This window comes from Chelonoidis abingdonii, chromosome 10 (genome assembly GCF_003597395.2).
Source record: "Chelonoidis abingdonii isolate Lonesome George chromosome 10, CheloAbing_2.0, whole genome shotgun sequence".
Lineage (NCBI taxonomy): Eukaryota > Metazoa > Chordata > Testudines > Testudinidae > Chelonoidis > Chelonoidis abingdonii.
Window position 1 is genome coordinate 59,678,119 of NC_133778.1, and position 23,903 is coordinate 59,702,021.

Sequence of the window (23,903 nt, forward strand, 5' to 3'; positions counted from 1 at the left end):
CTAGATGCAGGAAGTTAAGATACAAGATACCAGAATTCCAGTTCATGTCACACACTGCACAGTTTATAGACATCTTTACTAACTACAACCATCTATGCTTATTTTATGTAAAGACCAATCATTTTTCAGATTGCATAAGGCAATTTTATTAGTTCAGGTATTTTGCCTACTTTGTTTACTATAAACATACCCACAAGAGTTAGTTGTTTCAATAACTACTTGCTTGGGTTTGTTCAGCAATTACTTGTTCAGGTATGTCTTGTCTTCATTTGGGCCTGCTCATGTCAGCTAAGCCAGTCCTATGTTGCTCTCCTTTTCATTTTCTCTTAAGTTAACATTTGTTCCATTTGTATCATATGTCTCTCTGTGCTTGCTTTTTCAATTTTATTATCCAGCAACACATTCCTATGACCACACTAAGCATTATTATTTGAACTCTGATTAAGACTAAACTTAAAGTATGCACCAGGAGGTGCAAGCTCACCTCCTTTGGTGTGGCCCACCAGAGTGTTTCCCCGGCCTGTACAGTATTGTCCCCAATTTGTTGTTGCTCAGCTATCAGGTGGGTAATGGGCACCAGTTGCTCCATGTTTCTCTTTACTAAATCGGTTATGTTAATGCACAGTGCAGTATACGTACAAAGAGATTAATCTCTGAGTCCCATTCAGTGTTGTCCATCACATTCTCCTCAATCCATACACTTAGCCATAAAGCATGAGTCCCAGTCTGAGTCCAAAAGGTGAGGTTTAGACGAAACTCATCCAGGTTGCCCTGGCATATCATTGTCCCAACTGAAAAGTGATGGTATCCCAGTGCACACATAATATCAGCAAGCCTTACCATCTCTTTCACTTCTCCTTTGTGATTAGTTGGTCCCATGCTCCCTCTGAGGTAAATGCATTCTCTTGTATTAAGCATTCACAGAATCATTTATGCCACGTTCTTTGACAACACGAAGTGTTTATTTTTACACTATCCCTTGTTGCCAGCTTAACTCTATTATAATGTTATCTATATGTTTCGTTCTCAATAATACCCATACTGTTACCATACACTAATTTTCTAGGACTCCCTGTCCATCTAGGAATAACACTTATAATTCACACAGTTGAATTATTAATTTTATGTGGTGCCCAATGTCCAGGACCTTCGCCTTGCAAAGTACAAATTTTCCTCCCAAACATTCTTAATTCCCTTTTCCACAGATGAGTGTTCTGTTTAACAATCTGGACCTCCCCATGGCTTTATTCCCTGCATTAGATGCATAAAGAGTTTGGTACCATATATGCTGTAACCAATTGCTTATGTAGCCAGTGAGTTTAGTTTATGGTTCATTTATTGTGTGGTTATAATTAACTAACATGTTATGTCATATATAATCATTGAATGTTAAATAGAGTAAAATTATAGGATTATAGAAATATAAGCTTGATCAGTAGTTAGAAGGGATAATTTAAGTAAGTAAGGCTGAAATCCCAGGTATTCATTCACTTGGATCTATCAAAAATATTCAACTAATTTGAAGATATTGTAGGCCTTCTGCCTTCTTGTATAAAATTTACAGAGCTGTTGCTTGAAGCTCTGTATGTACATATATGCAAAAGGACCCAAAAAAACAAAACCAGAAGACTTTAACTGAGGTCTAATATGGAGAGTGAAATTATGGTCATTTCCACTACTCTTTTTGTCATCCAGAGCTCATCCAGTGTTTTTTCACCTTGAATTCCTCAGCCTACCTTAAAGCATTGTGTTGCTTGGTAATCTCCCTTAAGTGTGAATATGCAAAGACTGCTCTAAGAAGAACAGTAGTTGTGGGTGAATGTTGCCCCTGCATATTTACACTTCTCCACTCATTCCCCCATTTCTTTGGAGTCTCAGTGAAAGATTTCCAAGGTTAGGGAAGGAACTGAAGGGTGATTGGGGCAACTCTCCTGGTATACCATCAGAATCCTCCGTGGGGGAGAGGGACAGTTAGTCCCAATATGGACGCTGCTTGATAGAACATTTCTGCAGCTTGAAGCATGGGGTGTGCTATGCTGACAAGTGGGATTATGCAGAGGTGACACTCTTGAAGGACAACAATTACTGGTAAGTAACTTCTCTGTATTAAAATTCAAGTTCCAAAGAGAAATTTGAAAATAAAATCCAGCTACAGAGTGTGCTCTGCAAGGTTGGATGAGATTCACAATAAAAATGAGATTTGAAAACACTATGTCCTGGATGTTGAGAGAGCTTGGCATTTTTATTTGTATAGTACTGAGACATTTAGGAAGTAAGAAATTTTTTTGTAGCCTATGGGAATCAGGAAATACTGTTTACATGTAGTGCCTTAGTGGAATAAGGCCTCGTATACTGTAGGAAGGTGTTAGTTCCTCAGAGCTCAATATACAGGTGTAAGGTTGCATTGATAACAACTCTGTCAATATTTCTGTCTTTGAAATCTGCATAGAAAACTCCCACTTAAATTCTGTACACACATTTATATAGGGAGATATACCTATCTCATAGAACTGGAAGAGACCCCAAGGGGTCATTGAGTCCAGCCCCCTGCCTTCACTAGGCAGGATTAAGTACTGATTTTTGCCCCACATCCCTAAGCAGCCCCCTTAAGGATTGAGCTCATAACCCTGGGTTTAGTAGGCCAATGCACAAACCACTGAGCTATCCCTCCTCCTCCTCAATTTATTCATCAATACTCTTTCCACTTGGAATCTAGATCAGTTTTTCACTTTGGGATGGTGGTTCTATTATCCCTATTTAATTGGAACTCCTCAGCTGTCTTTCCCAGGTACAGACTGCTAGCAAATCCCCCAGAAGTGGGACTATCCAGATACGATATCTGTGGTTCTTCAAGAGTGTTACCTGTGTATATTCACACTGACAGTGCACTTCTCCTTTTCTTAGAACTTTTTTGTTGTAGGACTCTTGGGTTTAGCAGAAAAAAATGAACTGGTTGGGGCCAGGAGGCCCCTTTATAACTTTGACTCCAAATATATGGTATCTTAAGAGTACCTTTTTCCAGAAGGTTCTTGAAGCTTGGTGGTGGGAAGCATAGCCTTCAAGTGTTAATATGAAGTGATAACACTTGAATTAACCATGACTTTTTAACCTTAATTGTATGTTAATGGAGGGGGAGGGAGGGTTGCATGCAAAATATCTTTTTTTTTTTAAAGTACAAGGTGAATCTTGAATTGGAGAAGTGTTTTTTTTAAACTATTTTATTTAGAAATATCAGGAACAGCACAGTCCAATATTTCTACTGATTAAAAAGCAACAACCTCAATTAATATTTCCAGATTTTCTTTAATAATTTCTTTAAGAGCTCCCCAGTGTGTTGCATTACAAAATATTAATTCATTAAAATTTGTTCATTTTGAATTTTAACCTACGGTTACGGTATTTTGCTCTTATAAACTATTTAATTTTCCCTTAGGTATTGAGTCATTTCTCATGTATTCTGTTCATGAAGGAATTAGAGGAATTCCTCTGGATCCAAATGACAAAACAGATGCTTTAATGCCCATATCTGGAACTTCGTTTGCTGTGGGTATAGATTTCCATGGAGGTAAATAAAATATTGTGTGGCTGTATTTTATATTTAAATTAAAAGACTATTTTTTCAAAACTGCTGAGTTATTACAACTGCACTTGAAGCCAGTGGGAGCTACCAGTGCTTGACCCCCCTGAAAACCAATCTGTAAATACATAACTGACCAGAGTACTCAGTAAAAAATATTAAAATGTCATTTTTAAACTGTAATTGGTAGTGGAAGTAAGTAATAAGAAACTGTATCCCACTCTTATTTTTGAACATTTTACAAGGAGGAAGGAGAAAAATTGTTCTCCTTTACTTGTAAGGCTAGGGCAGGAAGCAATGGGCTTTAATTGCAGCAAGAGCATTTTAGGTTGAACATTAAGAAACACTTCCGAACTGTCAGGGTGGTTAAGCACTTGAATGAATTGCCTAGGGAGGTTGTGGAATCTCCATCACTGGAGATTTCTAGGAGCAGCTTAGACAAAAACCTGTCTGGGATGGTCTAGATAATACTTAGTCCTGCCTTGAGTGCACCAGACTGGACTAGGTGACTTCTCAAGGTCCATTTCAGTCCTACTATTCTATGATTCTATGAACATGTGACTTTATATATAATTAATAAACACAAGTAATTAATACATATTTAATGTGGAAGGGGGGAAATCAAAGAACATTTCTTAGAAGGGTATCAAACTGAATTTAGAGGTGAATACTTGTATCACTGTGGTTTGCACATGTGATCTGATATTTGATATTTTACAGATTGTTATGATGCACACATAGTGTGTAGGGACAAATTTTTTTTCCCTACTCTTCTTCTTTGTGTCACTCAGTGGAGACTGTAGAGACTAGTCAGATTTTCTTATCTGGGAATTCTTATCTGGGAATTTAGGGAGTCTTTAGCATTCAGAGAGCCAGTACAGCAGACTCCTGAGTGCTGTGGAAGGTTGCTGGTGCCAGTGTGAGGGATGTATTATAGGAGTGCAAGGAAGACCTGGTGGAGGAATATGAGAATTAACTTATTTCCTCTACACATATCCTCATCCTCACCTGATGAGGGGGTCCATCAAACATGTTTACTATAGACGACTTCAGGGTCATTCAGGATCTTCTGCAAAAGATGGCAGAATCCCCCTGAAGATAATTCAGGAGTGATCTCACAAATTGTTTTACATTTTACACCTGACTTCCTGAAGTTGTTTAGCCATGCCTATTAATAAAGCCATTATTTAACCTTGTAGGGACCTGTAGCAGATTCCTGCATCTTTATTAGCCACATCTAAGAGGGCAGATCACAGGTATCAAGTTCCCCCTAAGGAGTTGGAGTGCTTTTTTTCAGACCAGGTACCTGTGACATTGTTTATAACAGCAGCACACAAGAAATATAAGTTGCCTGGGACACCTAAGTTTACCACCAGAGAAAAAGAACTCTTTACCCTCGGAAAGACTGTGTAGTGACATTTCAACCTCTGGGTCTGTCATAAACAGATAACTAAGAGTTAATGTCTCTTTCACCTGGAAAGGGTTAACAAACACCTGACCAGAGAACCAATCAGGAAACAAGATACTTTCAACTCTCAAAGGGAGGGAAACCTTTGTTTGTGGTTTTTGGGTTTGGCTTTGTTCTCTCGGGGTCCTGGACAGGACTAGAAATGAAACCAGGTCTCTGCCAATCTCCCTGCTACAGCCTCTTATCTATTCAGAATAGTAAGTAAAAAGGCGATTTTAGGCGATTTACTTTAATAGTAAGTAAAAAGGCAATTTTTTACTCTATTTGCAAGTGTGGATCTGACTGGTTAACTTTTATATGTGTAGTTGCTGGGAATATTTTGATTTGTATTGGTACTGGAGGAAGGGTTTCTTCCTTTGTCTGTAAACTATAGGACCCTGTAATATTTACATCTTGAAGTTACAGAGATAATTCTTTACTTTTTCCTTTCTTTTATTAAAAGATTTCTTTTTATGTAAGAACCTGATTGATTTTTCTGTTTCCCTGTTAATCCAGTATTGGAACTCACCAGACAGTGGGGGAGACGGGGGGGGAGATGGAATCTCTTCTCTGTTTCTGAATCTGTTGCCTCTTGTGGAAGGAAGGGACAGTGCTTCTCTGTATTGGATTTAAAGGAGGTTGGATCATAGCTCTCAGATAGCCAGGAGGAAGTCTGGAGGGGGAAAGAAGGGAATGTTTTTATTCTCCTGGTTTATAGAACCAAAGGAGTTGGTGTCTTGGGGTCCCCAGCGAAGTGGGGAGAACAGAAGTGTAACCAGGCACTGGAATTCCTGGTTGGTGGCAGTGATATCAGATCTAAGCTGGTAAGTAAGCTTAGAGGTTTCATGCAGGTACCCAAATTTTGGACGCTAAGGTTCAGATTTGGGAATCATACCTTATGACAGGGTCTCTATACAACAGCACAGAAGAGGAAACAAAACAGATTTCATTCATTTCCTTTACAAAGTCCCCCTTCTTCTAATCAATACCAATGAAGAGCTCCTGATTTCTGCAGAAGTGGTGGTCAGTGGCCTGGGCTAGAGCAGAAATACATATTTTAGATGAATATTTAGGGGGCCTCTGCCCTGTTTGCCACCCTCTTGTGCATGCCACTGCTTATTAGCATTCAGACATGTGGGGCTCTCCATTAGCACTGTTAGAGTACATCTGGCTGCTATATTGGTACATCACCTGCTGATGGTCATTGAATTTCTTCTCTTGCCCTACTATTTCTTGGGTTTTAAAGGGCCTAATTCATGTGTTTCTGATAATTAATGAATCTTTCCCTACCTGAGACTTAAACATGGTACTTTCATGTTTGATGGACCCTCCTGTTGAGCCCATGTCATTGTGTTTTCAGTATCACCTTTCTATTAAAACTAGTGCTTTAGTTGTCATTACCTCAGTTTGTAGGATGGGTGAAATTCAAATGTTAATGGCTTCACTGCCTTATTCAATATTTCATTGGGAGAGAGTAACTCTCAGACCACATCTGAAATTCCTACTGAAAATAAATTAATATAAGCCAGTTTATATATCTACTGGTATTTTTTCCTAAACCTCATGCCTCCCCAGCTGAGGCCAAGCTCCACACACCATATATCTGTACAATTATGTCCTTTTATATTTCTAAGACAATGGCTTTCCTCTAGCCTTTTTATGGCTTTTGACAGTAAAGTCTAAAGGGCAAGCCCTTTCATCTCAAACGCTTTCCTACTAGTTGAATAAATTGCCAGTTCCTTCTTGAGTTAGGATACATTCCACTAGTGTCCAAATAGTAGTGGTGGCTTGTTTAAGATGTATCCTTATCCCTGAAATCTGTAGAGCAACTACTTGGAGCTTGAGTCATGCATTCACCAACCAGTCCTCCACTGTCACTGCTTCTAGGTCAGATGCTTTGTTTGATAGGGATGTTTTGCAGTCATTATTTAAATAGGGATTCCTATTAATCTCTTGAGAGGCAAGTACTATCCACTCACCTACGGTAGGATCTTTGTGGACAAAAAAGTGGTTACTTATTTACACTAAATGGAGTTCTTCAAGATGCCTTTTGCCATTTACATCCCCAGATCCACTCTCTTTCCCCATTGATATAGAATCCTCACCCAAATTTCTGTATTGGTGAAGGAGTTGAATGGCGGCAAGGCCTTTCAGCATTTTATATCCTCACTGTTGGTGATGCAAGAGTATGCAGGGTACATGCACAGCCCCAATGGACTGTGCTGTATGAAATATTCCAGGCTCCCATGAATGAAACATAAATATGTATAGAGGGATCTGTCTGGACGAAGGTTTCCCAAAGAGCTCCAATTACTCTAAAGTAAGTAACCTCTCTTCAGGTATTCAGGAGAAGCAGTTTCAAAGCTGCCCAGGAAAAGAAGAGACCAAGCAAGAGACCCAGTATACCAATACGTCTGAGCAAAGGGCAGTCCTGAAACACTTAGATACTCTGTGCTTGGCAAAGCTGCAGAGAGTACCACCACATTTTTTATTTTCCAGTCTGACCTATTGTAGCCTGTAAAGGAGATTAAATAGAATGTACTACATGGCACTAGTAGTTGCTCTCAGAATGAAACTTGTTTGTAAGTGTCTCAATGCGACAAAACATTTTGAGAGCTAGGGAGATTTATAGCATTTCTCATAGGGCAACTGAGATCCAAGGGTGAAAATCAAGAAAATATGGTATTTTTATTGGGAAAAGAAATGTGTTATTTTTTTTCTGGACAAATTCATTGGCAAGTAAATTTTCTCTATGAATTATCATTGCTTTTAGTAAAATTGACAGCAGATAGTATGAATTTGTGGTTAATACATCCAACCCCAAATAACTAAACAATGTGAAGAAAACATATAAGATGCAGTAAGTTTTCAATCATTGACAAATTTAGGCTAATATCTTGGATAAGGTTTCCCTTTGTAGTCTCCTGTGGTTCTGGAGGCCATGGAGCAGGTCTAGATGTGGAGTTGAAAAATGTACAGTTGGGGCTGTTGTCATGCATGCATGTAGGGCTGTTAATCATCTCCTGATATGCAGACTGTGACTTTTGGTAATGTGTAGGACATAGTAGATGGATTTGCAGCAATGGGGTTCCCAAAGTGTGGTGGGATGATAAATGGCCCACATCCCTGTTTTGGTATGAGCCCATCTTGCCAACAGAAAGGGCTATTTTTCTATGGTTATGCATATGTTGGTAGATCACCAGAGATGCTTCCCTGGTATCACTATGGGTGATCAGGGCAGGTTCTTGATGTTCTTTAAGAACACAGGATTGTTCAGAAAGCTACAGGCAGGGACATTCCTTCTTGAACAATAGATTAGCATTGATGATACTGAAATGCCAATAGTGATCCTTGGCCACCCAGGCTTCTGCTTGTTCCACTGGCTCATGAAGCTATTTACCAGCCAACTTGACAGCACAAAAGAAAGATTCAGCTACAGTTCAGCAGATGTTGAATGTGCTTTTGTCAATTGAGGGACACTAGCAGTGTTTACACACTATATTAGAACTCAGTACGAAAAATATCCCACTGATTATAACTGTCTGTTGCGTCCTGCATAATATCTGTGAAGCAAAGAAAGAAGAACTCCTGCCAGGGTGGATTGTGGAGGTTTAGCAGCTGTTTGCTGACTTTGAACAGTTCAGGACAAGAACTCAGTGTGATGCTATGTGGTTAAGGAAGGATTTAAAAGAGTTCTGTAATGGAAACCCATAGTGGTGTTCTGGACTGGACTGTTCTTTGTGCCTGGAGCTTTAGGTGCTGCTAGGAATTGTGTAGTGGTGCCTGTACCTTTATAAGTGTTTTTTTTCCTGAACCAATGAGTTGTTTTGTGCTTGCTGTACATTTATAAATACTGCCAGATTTGAGTACTGCTGTGTATTCTGCAGTATGAGTTGTGAACTATAAAGATAATTTTATTCTCCAAAACCAGAAATCTATTGAGTGGCAAAAGCAGCATGCAAAAAAGCCATAGCCAATGCAGTAGAAACTTTTAACATAAATTAATGGAATGAAACTTTACAATTGGAAAGACAGCAAACAAATACTTCTATCCATTTGAGTGTACAAGTATATTTCTTGTGGATTATACATATGTCACCCATGGTTCTCACCAGTTAGGGTAAGTGAAACTGGTTTTCTTGTTGTCCTCTCTTGTGGAATGGTGGGGGGCACATGTATCATGGTGGAGGGTGCAGAAAGCTGCTACCATGTAATACTGAAAGGACTCTGGGATTTTTACAGCTGTAGGTCAACCAGGATCTGCAGCATTTGGGTTTCTTTCCTGAGAAGATTTATGATGTCCTGGTGCATTTCTGTCTCCTTTTCCTGATGGGACTCCTGGGGCTTTTTCCTGTTTGCTCTTTCCTTGTCCAGGTTGTCTGCCATGTTGGCCCTTTTTTCTCGGTGTGATGCAGCACTGGCTTGCAGGATCTTGCTGAACATGTCCTCCCTAGTCCCTCTTCTTTCTCCTCCTCATCAGGGTCAGGCATTCTGTGGGTGTGGAGCAGGCATCCTGCAAGGCCACTGATGAAAACAGACAGATGAAACCTTAGATTTACCATTACTATAGAAAGGGAAAGATTAATTTAAAAATTCCCTTTCCTTATTGCCATAAACCCTTTGAATAAAAGTACTTATTGTCATGTCAGCTTTGGAGTGCCTACCTTGACTCAGGAGAGTTAGAGGCATGTGGGATTCAGCAGCTGGATCCAATCACAACAGACCAGGTTCTGTCTGGGGAGTGTGGCTGGACCGACTCATGACAATATTCTTGCAGAAGCATATGGAGCATCTGGTACAGACTATTACTAGAGAAAATATGCTGGACTAGATAGACCACTGGGTTGATCCATTACAGCAGTTCCTATGTTCCTGTGAATTTCCAGCTCAGTATGAATGATTTTTGAATAGTGTTTTCCCAAAAAAGGTTATGAACATTTTCCAAAAGTGAATACTTCATTTTTAGTTCCCGCTCACACATCATCTTGTCTGAATTGCTTCCAGCTTTTTAGCACAAAATAAAATTCTACTTGACCTATAATCTGAATTTCAGACAGATTTGCAGTATTGCCAGCCTTATTTCTGTGCTGCCTTCAGAGTGGCAGCGGTTGGCCAGGTATCCAGCTCTGAAGGTGGCACTCTGCCAGCAGCAGTGCAGAAATAAGGGTGGCAATACCATATCATGGCATCCTTACTTCTGTGCTGCAGCCTTCAAAGCTGGGTGGCTGGAGAGTGGCAGCTGCTGACTGAGAGCCCAGCTCTGGAGGCAGCAGCGCAGAAGTAAGGGTAGCAATACCATATCATGCCGTCCTTACTTTTCCGCTGCTGCCTTCCGAGCTGGGATCCCTGCCAGCAGCCGCCGCTTTCCAGCTACCAATTACCAACCATTAAAACAGCCACATATGTTATGCCAGTTTCTGAAAATGGCAGGGCAAACAAATCTTAACCTACATTTCTGAAATCCCTTTCTATAACCAGCAACTTCGATGTGTGAAAGAGTATCATTGTGACCCGCCCCTTTAAAATATATCTTTATGTTCTCAGCCCTCATCAGCACAGAGCAGTGAGGGTGTATATTTTATTTTATTTTTGTGTATTTATTTATTTCATTTTGTTTTAAATTGGAAGCTTCTTTCTAAAACTGAGTCTCGTGGGCTTTCACACGCTGCTCTTTTGGCCCAGTTAGTGTGTCAGCATAATGTATGTATTTTCTTATATAAAGTACTATATAAGTACAGTATTTTAAATGCAAATATTTATTAATTACTATAGTTTGAAAAAAAGTCATGCTTTTAATACTAGGAATATTATTTCCAGGTATTTTATCACATATAGTAATATGTTTTTTTTATTACTTCATAGATTTAGATCAAGAAACTACTTACACATTTTCTATTTTGGCAAATAAGCATGACATCCTTGGTTAATCTGGGTATTTTAAAGGACACTGTCAACATTTGTTTATTAATTGGCTTATTTAAAAAAACTCAATTAACTGATGTGCACACTTTAAATAGTTTGCCTCTCCTTTTTTTCTTTTAAAATAAGGTACTATTTTTTTGCCCCATCTATGTTGAGGCGATTGTTTTTTGCTATCTCTGAAAGCCAGTCCAAACATGTTCTGCCCCACTTCTCACCCTAACACCCTTTCTCACTGTGTACCCAGGTACCAGCTATTTGCTGTTTATACAGTTTCAGCTCTGCTATTTCATGATCTGGGGAAAAGGATGCACCATCAGCAAAACAGTGATAATAACTTTTCAGAAAGTGCTGTTAGTTGTACCAAATAAACAAACATTTTCTCTGTAATCCTTCTGAGTTATGATTTTAAGAGTTATTTGTAACAATAGTAGATACAACATTTTCATGTAGTCTCATCTACCCAATACACGTTTGTAGGTAATTCACACATAATCATACACTGCCTCTCAAAAGCAGGATTTCCTTGTAAATAGAATAGCTGGAAATGGCTCTCTGTGTAAACTATACAATTTCAAATGAATTTGCACAAATTTTAGAGAGTCTGCTTCTACCTGCTTTCTCAATTTGAATCAGTTACCCAAGGCCATATTTGATTTTTTGTTTTTTTTTAAACTTTGACCATATTTTATTTTTGGAATTACAGGCCAACTGCATGTCCTTCTGACTTGGGATGTTTGTGTTTGGGGTGGGTTTAGAGAGAATTTGGTAGTGGTGTCTGTGAGAAACTGCAGAACGATGAACAGTTTGGCTTCAGTTTTTGAGCATAGAATTGCACTTTGTTAGCATCCTGAAATTGGTCCACACATATGTAAGTTTTGCTGTTGCTTTTGTTGTCTCATGTCTATTAGTTCATGAAAATAATGGGAGATATGTGCACAATGAAAATAAAAATAAACAGGGAAAGAATATCCTGGATCTTTATCAATGAGTCATTTCCGAGAGGAAATAGCACACTCCATAAGTCCAAAACTCTACTTGACCACTTTGAAGATAGAATTTAGCCATCTATTCAAATGGTATTGCAATATGTTTACAGCGTTGACTTTGAAGATGAGTCACAAGTTATCAAATTTCTAAACTTCCTTTGTATCATTACATGAGGTTTTTTTCACATCTTTATTAGATATACATGATGATTCCAAACATTTTATCTGCATGATTGCCAAGGAGAAGGGGGTAGATGTAGGTAGTTCCTAATATTTGCCACATAATATTTAAGAGCCCCAAATGTTGTTGAAATAATCATTTTTAAAAAGCTGTACTGGCATTAAAGAAATAACATTAGTACAAATATAAAGGTATCCCATTGGAAAGCATACTGGTAGTATATTATTTTTATTACAAGTATTGTGGCAGTAAAAGCAATGGCCCAAATCAGGGTCATGGCCCTGTTGTGATATTAGTTGTAAATATACAGTAGTCTAAGACAGTCCCTGTTCTCAAGATCATTGGATCTACTCTGATTTTCTTTACTGGAGGATTTAGCCCATTGAACATTTATTTTTTTAAATACAGAAGATGGGGAAAATAAGTAGTTGGAGATGGGGATGGTGTTTAAATACTATTATCTTAATCCTGGGGTAGGTATTAATATAATAATATTAAAATTGTGAAGAAGCAATGTAGTTCCTCATGTGGATCATTGAGCAAAAATGTGAGGTTCATTTTGAGCAGAACATTTTTCATTGAATTATTCCCCAGTCAAAATGACAGCTTTTACTAATTATATTTTTTCTGTCTGCATTTTTTTCTCCCAGGAAATGACACAATTTACTGGACTGACATGGGTTTCAACAAAATTAGCAGAGCTAGACGAGACCAGACCTGGAAAGAAGACATAATTTCAAATGGCTTGGGAAGGGTTGAAGGCATAGCAGTGGACTGGATAGCGGGTATCACCAGTGCCTTTGTTATTTCTTAAATACCTTTTTGATAGGCCTTTTTATGCTGAAAAAGACCCTACTTGATAATAGTAGACTTCTGCACTTCTAGCCCCAGAGGTGCTTTTTTTTTCTCTTTCAGCTTCACTCTGTCCAGTATTCAGAGCCTCTGGATATGTTTTGTTTTTGTTTTTTTTTTTAATATATTGAAGATCACTCACTGTGAATTTAGCAAAAATCTCCCAAGAATCCCATGAGCTGGAAAAATGGTTTTAGACATTCTCTTATGCCTGAAGACAGATGGAAAATTAAAATGTCCCCTGTTTCTTAGATGTGGAGTTTCAACTTTGTTTTGATACATACAGATTTGGTTTGGGCCTTAAGATAGAAATGTTTGAAAGTAGGATTAAAAATTACAAATTTCACTTCAGTGTATGTTCATAATAACTAGGCTTAATGAGAGAGTAATAAAACCTAAAAACATATTAAAACAAATACAGAACATTATTCTCTGCTACTATGTTTTATGCAGCTGAGATTAAACAGGAACTGGTCTTTTAAAGAAGTCGTTTCTTTTCTTAGTAATTTCTTGGTATTTCTCCTAGGTAACATATATTGGACAGATCATGGCTTCAACTTAATTGAAGTTGCTAGACTCAATGGCTCATTCCGATACGTAATTATATCCCAGGGTCTGGACCAGCCAAGATCCATAGCAGTGCACCCAGAAAAAGGGTAACTTACATATTTCCATATCTTTTTTAAAAAATGCATGCTAATATTAAAACTCTACAGTTAGTAAATTGGGCATTCATTCTGACATCTGTTTACTGCTAAAGTCTTCAATAAAACCAGACAAAGATTGTAATGTAAAAAACAGTTTTTATAAAAATTGGATGTTCTCATATACTGAGATACTTACTATGACATCTCTGTTTAAACTTAATATTACAGTCTACTTCCCTATTTTCAGAACAGTTTCCCTATTCTTAGACAGTCTTTTAGCTGAAGGCAAGCAAGAGATCAGAAGTGTGCTTATTTTTTTTTAATCTTCTTAAGTTTTTAGCACATTGTCAGAATACAAACCACCCAACTATAATAAGCCCAAAGTGGTGATGAATTATTAGAATGGTGTAATTCTTTGATGGCCATAAATATCAATGTGTTGGCCCCAATCTAACATCCTCTCTGCACCAAACAAGAAGATCTCCAATGTTCATGGACAAATTATATCTGATGAAGTGCTTAAGTACAAGAATAGAATGGTGGTGGCACAAAACATTCTTCATATCCATCCACAAACTGCAAAGTGCTGTGGACTATGGGGAGGCAATAACAGATCCCCTTACCATCACAGCTGCACAGCTGTTGCCAGCAAAGATGTTCTGGATTGTATAACTGGAACATCAGACAGAAACACTGACCACCACAAAGAATTCTCATCCTACTTTGAAGAAAATATCAACTATGAAAAGGACTTCCCAAGACAAAATATTCTAAATCACACCAGATTGCATTAACTATGTGATAGAATTTAGCTTCATTACACATGGAGAAGCTCAGAGACATAGCTGAGTGACCACATATAAACAGAAACTGTGCCCTTCCTGACAGGCAAAGGCCAATGGAGAACAACTGTGTCTATGGCTAATGCATTATCAGTGTCTCTTTGAGAAAATTGAACTTGCCAACCTCCTGGAAAACACAAAAGTCCCTTAGAAAATCATATATACGTCTATATATCCCATTTTCCACAGATTCAACCAACTCCATTATAAGATCACAATACCTACAGGAAATCAGCTTTTGCATTCAGTCAGAGGAGTTCTTCAAAGTGGTTTAAGCCTAGAGTGGTTCCTCCAACTTACTTCTAAGCATCGACATTCAGTTAGCATCAGTGATGGAAAATGACTTCTGAAACTGTTTTCTTTTCCTCCTGGATAAGGATCTAATGATAGCGATATATGTATTCTTCAGCTTGAATTATTATAATTCATTATATCTTGGGTTGAAGGTGGAAGCAGTCAGAGGTTTCAGCTAGTTCAGAATCTCAAAGTCTGCCTCCTCAACATGACATAACTCCGGTGTTCAGATAACTCCATTGATGGCCTGTCTACTTCTGCTGACAGTTCAAGGCCTTGTTTCTTGTCTTCAGAACAACTAAGAGATCAGAACCCAGCTGTGTGAATGACAACATCTCTATCTATGAATTGCCAGGACAGCTGCGCTTCTCTGGGACAAAGCACCTCAAAAAGCCCCGAATGAAGCACAGTAGAGTCAGATAAAGTACTCTTGCCCAAAGAGGCTCGTGTGTTGAAACAAGCTCCAACTTCAGGGCAAATGTTTTAATGAAAATGTGACCACCATTATTTATATATTCCTCAAGTAGAATGACTTATGCCCAATAGGGAAAACTCACAGGAAGTCTCTGTGAAGTCTAATAGGGACCTTATTGTGCAGATTTATTTTACCTGGGGAGTGCCTGCAGATTGCAGTACTGAGCTCTATAAATAAATCCCCCACCTAAAAGAGTTTGGAAGTGTAGGAAAAGAAACAGTCAGCTACTCCTGACTATTTGGGGAGGAGAGAGGGATTGTAGCCCCAATCTTCATTCTGCAGAGACATCTAAAATCTGAAACCTGCTTATGGGGAGGGTGGATCCAGAGGCCTTGAGTGGGAATGAATGTTAAGGAGCTTGTTCTTTCACTTAAACCTGGAACCAGGAGTGTGTGTTTTGGGTTTCAGTGCGAACATTTTTCACAGGCTGGCTCCTGACTCTGTCTCCAGTTTTAACTTACTGAAGGAATAAACCCCAAATAGCCATATAAGGAGGTAAAAGAGAAATGGCAATACTAAAAATGAGAATTTCCTTGTTTGCTATACTAATGGGAAAAATCTTTGTACTAGATTACTCTGCCTTCTCTGTCTCTCCTCAAATCTGAAAATTCTGTGATTTGGTACAATGCAAAAGTGGCTACTACAACAAATGGCAGGTGAATTATTGTCTGGAGGATTTTGTTCAGCAATTCCAGTTGAAGTACAAGACAGTAGGAAAAAAGAGAACAGTGTACTATGTATGAAATGATTTATGAACAAATTCAGTAGTGGAGAGATTCTTTAGTTTCTGCTGTCTTGTTAAGCTTTCTAAGTTTCAGAGTGTGTTCAAAATGATTGAGGAAGTGGAGAAGACGAAGGTACATTAATTAGTAAGTGTTCCTCTTGTGGCAAGACAGTATATCCCAATTTGGCTGGATCTCTGTCTTTTATTCTAAGCCTCAAAAACGTCACTTGAGATAAATTCTGAAGTTGTAAACCTCTACCTAACCCTGGACTGCAGATCTGTGGTTTCTTCAGGAAAGAATGAAGTCTCTGTGGCAAAGGCATCTTTTGGATAGGTGGATGGTGGTAATAAATTCTTTATTATGGGAGATGTAGGCCTCCTTTCCTCATTCCTCCCCCACTTGCCTTCTTACTAGATAAACCTTGAATAGCTGCTAATACCCCAGCTCTATGCCAATGAAACCAAAGTTGACAGCTTCAAAAGGGACATGAAAATGACTGTTGTTAAACCCTTATAAGTAAAGCTGTGAGGGAAATTGTTTTTGTATCCCTTGAAAATTTTAGAGATGTTGAAAAATTTCTCATTCTGCATTAGGGAGAACCAGAGATCTTCCAATATTTTTTCCACGAAAAAACAGAGTGTGAGCAAAATCACAGAATAGCCAATAGTTCAGTGGTTATAGTACTCATGGGATATAGGAGGGAGGGAAGAACCAGGTTCAAGCCCCTGTTTCCCTGAGTGAGTACAACGACGTGTATCTCTTGCATTTGAGTTGTCTCCTAACCATTGGCCTATCAAGCCAGTCTCTCTCTCTCTCTCTGTGGCCCAGTTAATATTTAATTAGTTATACAAAGTACAACAGCTCCAACAGGAGAGTTCACAGACTATATCCCATTTGTTAGGGTACTCACCTGTGATATCAGAGAACTGTGTTCAAATCCCTGCTTTCAATCAGGCATCTCCTCAGTCTTCTGCATCCTATATGAATACAGGCAGGTATCACGGGGGTGGGGGTGGGGGGGGCTCTCTCTCTTTCTCTGGTTTTAAGCAGAAATACCATCATGAATCTTGGAAACATTCCTGAAAATTTTAATCCAAACATCCCCTTTCAAGTTTGATGAATTGGTGTTTTCTGTCAAAAAACAAATTATCATCAAATTCCCAAACAGCTCTATTTGTTAATTCCGCCAGTCACAGCAAAATTTAAACCATGTATCATTCAGCCCCTTCTGATAATATTTCCAGATAGTAACATAAACCATACTGAGTAAGTTCAGAAAGGCACCTTAGACCTATACAGAAATTTGTCTGCCACGCTTCACTTATGCCTGGTCTTGGAAGATGATATGGATTTAACTAATTTTGATTTTCTTGGATGAAGCCAAGGAGAAGGTTCCTGATTAGTTTAGATCAGGGGTAGGCAACCTATGGCATTAGTGCAGAAGGCGGCACATGAGCTGATTTTCAGCGGCACTCACACTGCCCGGGTCCTGGCCACTGGTCTGGGGGGCTCTGCATTTTATTTTAATTTAATTTTAAATAAAGCTTCTTAAACATTTTAAAAACCTTATTTACTTTACATTCAACAATAGTTCAGTTATATATTATAGAATTATAGAAAGAGACCTTCTACAAATATTAAAATGCATTGCTAGCATGCAAAACTTTAAATTAGAGTGAATAAATGAAGACTCGGCACACCACTTCTGAAAGGTTGCCGACCTCTGGTTTAGGTGTTTTAACTTTACTTACTTATCTAATTCACACTGAAAAATTTCAGAATTACTGAAGACTGATCCCTCTGTCCCATTCAAATTAATCTCAGATATTTCATATTAACTCAAGTAGGTTAAGCTTAACATCTTCTCTTTTCACCCTGTTGTTTTAAAGTTAATTAATCCCAGGAAAACATCCAATCCCCATCTTGTCCTTCCCACAAATATACTTACGTAGTTAGCTTTGCTTTATCAGTAAGGTAAGTTTTATTGGACAAGTTTTAAAGTTGTTTCAGAAGTAGTTGCTCTGGCACATCTTTCCTCTCTGCATAGGGAAGTGCCATCTTCAGAGATCCACAAGATAAGTACATTGACACCCTTCTGGGAAGGTGCTATACATTTTTCCACATCAGTTAGCAACATCTATTCTCTGTCATTCCGCTAGTGTTTTGATAGTGTATTTCAGGGATTCTTTCCCTACAAACTTCTGGTTAAGAGTCCCAAATAAATTTTTACCGTGCTAGATATGGTTTTTGTGTGTAACTGAAGTTGTCTCAGGCAAGTAGTTAGCATTCTAAGAGAAAAACTAACAAGTGTTTAGTCAAACTAAAGAATGAAGAACTGTTTTTTCTGAAGTCAGCATTCAATCTAACATCTATGTCAAGAAAATAATGCTGATTAAACATGTGAATACAAGTATAGTTCATTTTGGAGATGCTGATTGCAATTCCATAGTTAAAGGTGCATTGAAAATGTAGTTAAGGTGAGTTTTTAATGACTCATTTTTGGAAATTGTGACAGATTATGTTTCTTTGGGTCCCTGTTTAGCTTAATATCTTAGAAACTTTGAAATTACCTGATGTAGTTGTTAAATTCTGTAGAATAAGATATGTATTATATTTAATATTTGAATAATAAAATATTTTTTCTTATATTTATCATTGCATCTTTCACTTATGACATGAAGTTTAAAGATGAATGCCTTTTACTATGGACAGGAAAGCTATTTTATTACAAAGAAACTGGCATACAATGCTTTTAACCAGGATGCCAGTTAAAATGGACCTCCTCTTTGTCTAGCCTCTTACAGCACCCACATTCCTCCTTCCCTACAGTTGTTGCTTCTGGCATCATTCCCTGCAACTCTATTTTAATACTTCCCCAAAATCAATTCAGAATCCATATTCTCACACTCTTGTAGATGCATTTGACTAATTTATATTAAATTCATTAATACCTCATTAGCATGCCAAGATATACAAGTGTTGCCAAAATGATAGCCAGATAGAACACTCTGGTCTTTCTCACTTGTAGGTACAATCTGCCCAAGACAAACCTGGGTCAACCGGGAAGTAGATTGCCTTTACAAGCTTTCATTTGATCAAAGAGTATATGTGCACTCTTTGTGAGTTCAGGAGTACATTTAATAAGTATATAATGTTGCATTTAGTGTGGAGCTACATTTTCAACAGCACTGTCCACTTTATATATAGAAAAGAGGAATCTATTATTAAATTCCATTTTGGCATGTTCTGAGTTATTGATAGCTATTTGTTTTGAGAATGCTGTCTCTGTAGAAAGTAGTAGTGGACTAGACATAAGAAATCTCTTATTAAAAGAAAGATCCTGCTCATTTCTTGCTAGAGGAAGCAGGAAGAGTTTGAAATCCTTCTAGTTGGTAGAAACTAATGGTCTAAACATTAAAATATTCTATTCTATGTGTGAACATTTAAACTTCCATATTTCACAATATTAATTCAAAAATATCTTTCCTCAACTTCATTTAAGCTGTGCCCAATGTATTAACTATGTTAATAATTCTTTAGTTAGGACCAGATTGTAGCCCATTCTGCCCAAAGGTGCAGCAGAGTAGAAGGGGTGTCATATGTTCCCTCTCTTCCTTTGAGCTTGTTTTCTGTGCCACAGCACTCATTTCACAGAAGGAAACAGGCTCTGTAGACTCGCTACATTTCCTCATTCTGTTCAGAACAGGTTGTAGGCAGAGCTCTGATCTAGGCATCCCTCCTTCCCAGCATGCCCAGTGGTGTAGTTATGAGTAGTTAATTATTGAATGTAATCTCATTTTGTCAAGAAATGGTGAATTAGTATCTTGGTCACTCTACTTCTATGTTGTTCCCCTTCCACCAACCTTCTGCCTGTCTTTTGAATATAAGTTTCTTATTTTCAGGGAATATTCCATATTTTTACACTGAAGGTGTCTGTCTAATTTATTAAAGGTGCTCCCCATAATAAATACATATATATTCTATATTTGTATTTTAAGGAAATTCTATTTTTTTTCTTGCAGTTTCACTATTCTGTTGGATAATTAATTATATGGTTGTGATTTAATGAGGCACCTAGTGTCAATTGACATAGCTCCATACTCAATAGAGCTATGCTATGTACATCAATTAAGAAACTGTTTTTTATAGTCAGATGCATCCATTACATTTTAATATTGTGTGTGCATGTGCTTGTTTACAGAACATAGATGAGATGTTGTAAGAATATAATTGTTAAAAATGTAAAACTCTTCAAAAATTACTTAAAATTGTTGTAAGTATATGCAAACATAATGTTCTAAAAAGCTGAATTGGTTTTATTATGGTGAGAGCTATGTTACGTGGCTTTTTATTTCTTTTTTTTTGTACATCTTTGTGAGTGTATTTATTAATATATATGAAATAGAAAGTATATTCTGTTTGGGAAAGAACCTTAGCTTCAGACTTTTTTATTTTGGTTTTTGTGCTGTTCAGGAATTGACAAATATGATCTTAATACTATGGTAATGCAATTTTCTGCTAAATTTTTTAATAGAATACTGGATCTGTTAAGATATATTCTAATGTGTCTCTGATATGCTTATGTTTTGTCAACATATGGAACTGCATCAAAATATTTTTATAACAAGTTTTAAAAAGCAGAAATTGGTCCAATAAAAGACAAATCACCTACCTTGTCTAAAAAAACCTCACCACCTGTATCTTTGTATCTCAAATCAAAACATAAAGGGACGAGCACTGCAGTTTTACAAATAAGCTACAGAAATGCAATATATAATTGGCAAATATCACTTCATACAAACTAAAGTAGTGGTATTGGGACCTGATCGAAAGCATATTGAGATCAGTGGAAAAACTCTCATGTCTTCAGGGCCCTTTTGATCAGGCCCTTAATTACCTTAGCACATAGCGGATATCAAAGTTGACCAAGGTTTATTCTTCTCATAGAGCTGAGAAAAGGTTTGCCTTTCTGAGTTTAACTTTTAGAGTTGTTAATAGGGCCTAGCAGTCACTATTAACCAGTGTCCCAAATGTTTTCATTGATCAGAAACCTGGGAGCAACCCATGAAACTGCTTGAGCTTTTGTATTGATTGCTACATTGTACATTTTTGCCTACCTAGTCATTTGTTAAAAAGTAGAGTTATTAAAACAAAAGCTGAGATATCAAGGAGTTGATCAAGCAAGTTGAATAAGATGATTAGTGTCTGTAAAGCATGTTTCATATTCATCTTTAAAAGGACAGCAATGTGTTATTTATACCAGTTCAATATCAGAATCCTTTGGAGTTTTATATTTGTAAACATTGATTTTATATGAACTACACTTATATTTTGTTGCCAAATATATGCCGATCTGAACATGTTCATCTGTTTATTGTGAAATTCTGCAATATTTTAGGTATTTGTTCTGGACAGAATGGGGACAGACTCCCTGCCTAGGCAGGGCACGGTTAGATGGGTCTGAGAAGGTTGTGCTTGTGAGCTTGGGGATTGCCTGGCCTAATGGAATCTCCGTTGACTATGAGGTGTGTTCCTGTATCTTCCACTACATATTAAATGTGCATTAAATATATTGCATTACAAGTTAGTCTTCCACTTTAGCATTCTGTTATTTTCATAATACAATTCTCAGACAAAAATAGATTGTTGAAGTTTACTTTGAAATTGATCTTTAGGAAAATAAATTATACTGGTGTGATGCTCGTACAGACAAGATAGAAAGAATCGACCTTGAGAGTGGAGGGAACCGGGAGATTGTGCTCTCAGGGAGCAATGTGGATATGTTTTCAGTAGCAGTCTTTGGAGCTTACATCTACTGGTCTGACAGGTAATTTATTTTTCCATAAGTATTTGAGTCTCAAAATGTTATTTCAGTGCCAGATACTTCACCCTTGTAGGATTAGCCATTTCGTAGCAAGGTCACAGAAGGAATCTCACAAAGCTATGCAATATCCACAGAAAAGGTACTTTTGGTATTCAAGGAATATCAATATCACAGAAAAGAGTTGATTTCTTCAGCTTCTGGTAGGCCAGCTGTCTATCACATTTTAATTACTTGTTTTATTTTAATTATATGAGGGTTGTTGATCAGCCATCTTCAACTTTTTTTGGCAGAGCACATGCTAATGGCTCAATCAGAAGAGGTCATAAGAATGATGCCACAGATGCTGTGACCATGAGGACTGGCCTGGGAATAAACCTGAAGGAAGTGAAAGTCTTTAACAGACAACGAGAAAAAGGTTTGCTCTTGCTAATTATATTAATAATGACCTTAATATCCTGTTACCCTTTTTGTGTATTATTTTTGGATAATATGAAAAGCAAAATCATCCTTGTTTTTATGAAAGTTTTTTTTTAAAATTCTCCCCATTGTTCCTTTTTTAAACTATAATTTTCTAACAGTGTTACTAAAGAAAATATATGAAACAAAATCCCCTCATCACTCTTTCAATAGTAAAACAAAACAAAAAAAGCCAAAACCATGTGTCTGAGTAGGACATAGGCCTTAAACTGATGTAAAATAATCAACATGGATACCTGGCACTTGTCCATCACAAGTCGATGATTAAAAATTATCCAGTACCCTGTGCAAGCCTAAGGTACGACTGAAAGGGATCAAGGGAAACTCCGAATTCCAAATTTCATGTTTTACTCTAGACCATAGTTCTTTTCCCCGAAAAAGAAAAGGTTGGAATTAGTACCAAAATTGTGAGATCACCATCAAGTGAGAACTTCCTCAGAGTGAGCCTAATATCAGCTTGTTTGGGGAAACCTGGCAGCCTGCCTTCCAATTGCCAGGTGGCATTCAGGATCAATCAGTAATGGATCAATACCATGCTAACTGATTTTATTAGACAGCCAAAGCTCAAAGCTTCCTGATCATCCGTAGCAACTTAAGGCGGTGGATAGGGTTGACATTGATTTCAGTGGCCTTTGGATCAAGCTGTTGGTGAGCAAAGCTGACCAGAATTTTAACAGAGATTATATTTGTCTCCTCCAAACGGTTACCACCAAAAAAACAGTGAATCCAGTCTAAATTGTGCACGCATGTCATAAGGTATATTTCCCAAATCTGAACCTTAGCGTCCAAAATTTGGGTACCTGCATGAATTCCTCTAAGCTTAATTACCAGCTTAGATCTGATAGCCTGCCACCACCCAAAAATATAGTGTTTTGGGGCACTCTGATCTCCCCAACCTTCCCTGGGGACCCCAAGAACCCAAATCCCTTGGATTCTTAAAACCAGGAGAAATAAACCATTCCCCCTTCTCCCTCCTCCCAGACTTTCCCTGAGAGAGACAGTAATCCTGGCACAGAGAGAAATTAGCCTCTCTCTCCCCCTTCCCTCCTCCCCCACCAGTCCTGGTGTTTACACCCAATCTCCTGGGATAAAACAAGGGAAACAAGGAAAGATCAATCAGGTTCTCTAAAAGAAATCTTTTAATAAAAGAAAGGAAAAAGTAAAGAATTATCTCTGTAACTTCAAGATGTAAATATTACAGGGTCCTATAGCTTACAGACAAAGGAAGAAACCCTTCCTCCAGTACCAATACAAATTAAAATATTCCCAGCAACTACACATATAAAAGTTAACCAGCCAGATCCACATGTGCAAATAGAGTAAAACAAACAATTAAAAAGCCTAAATTGCCTGTTCTACTTACTATTTGAACAGAACTTTAGAGAGCCTGTAGTAATGTCTGGTCCCTCTCATACCCCTGAGAAAAGACACACACACAGAACAAAGGACCCACACCCAAAACTTCCCTCCACACAGGGTTGAAAGTATCTTGTCTCCTGATTGGTCCTCTGGTCAGGTGTTCCCTGTTTGTTAACCCTTTACAGGTGAAAGAGACATTAACCCTTAGCTATCTGTTTATGACAACGCACACCCAAGTACATATAAAGTTGAAATTAATAAAGTTTGCCTGTGATAAGACCATGTCTCTGGTGTT

At 37.8% G+C, this 23,903-nt stretch overlaps 1 protein-coding gene across 1 annotated transcript in view; it reads left to right on the forward strand.

Annotated features, from left to right (window-relative positions):
- Positions 1-23,903, forward strand: part of LRP1B (LDL receptor related protein 1B) — a 1,355,016-nt gene that overhangs the window by 968,946 nt on the left and 362,167 nt on the right. The window contains 6 exon segments of the mRNA XM_075069829.1: positions 3,434-3,565; positions 12,764-12,898; positions 13,492-13,621; positions 21,347-21,473; positions 21,624-21,775; positions 22,063-22,187. Coding sequence (XP_074925930.1) covers positions 3,434-3,565; positions 12,764-12,898; positions 13,492-13,621; positions 21,347-21,473; positions 21,624-21,775; positions 22,063-22,187 — 801 coding nt within the window.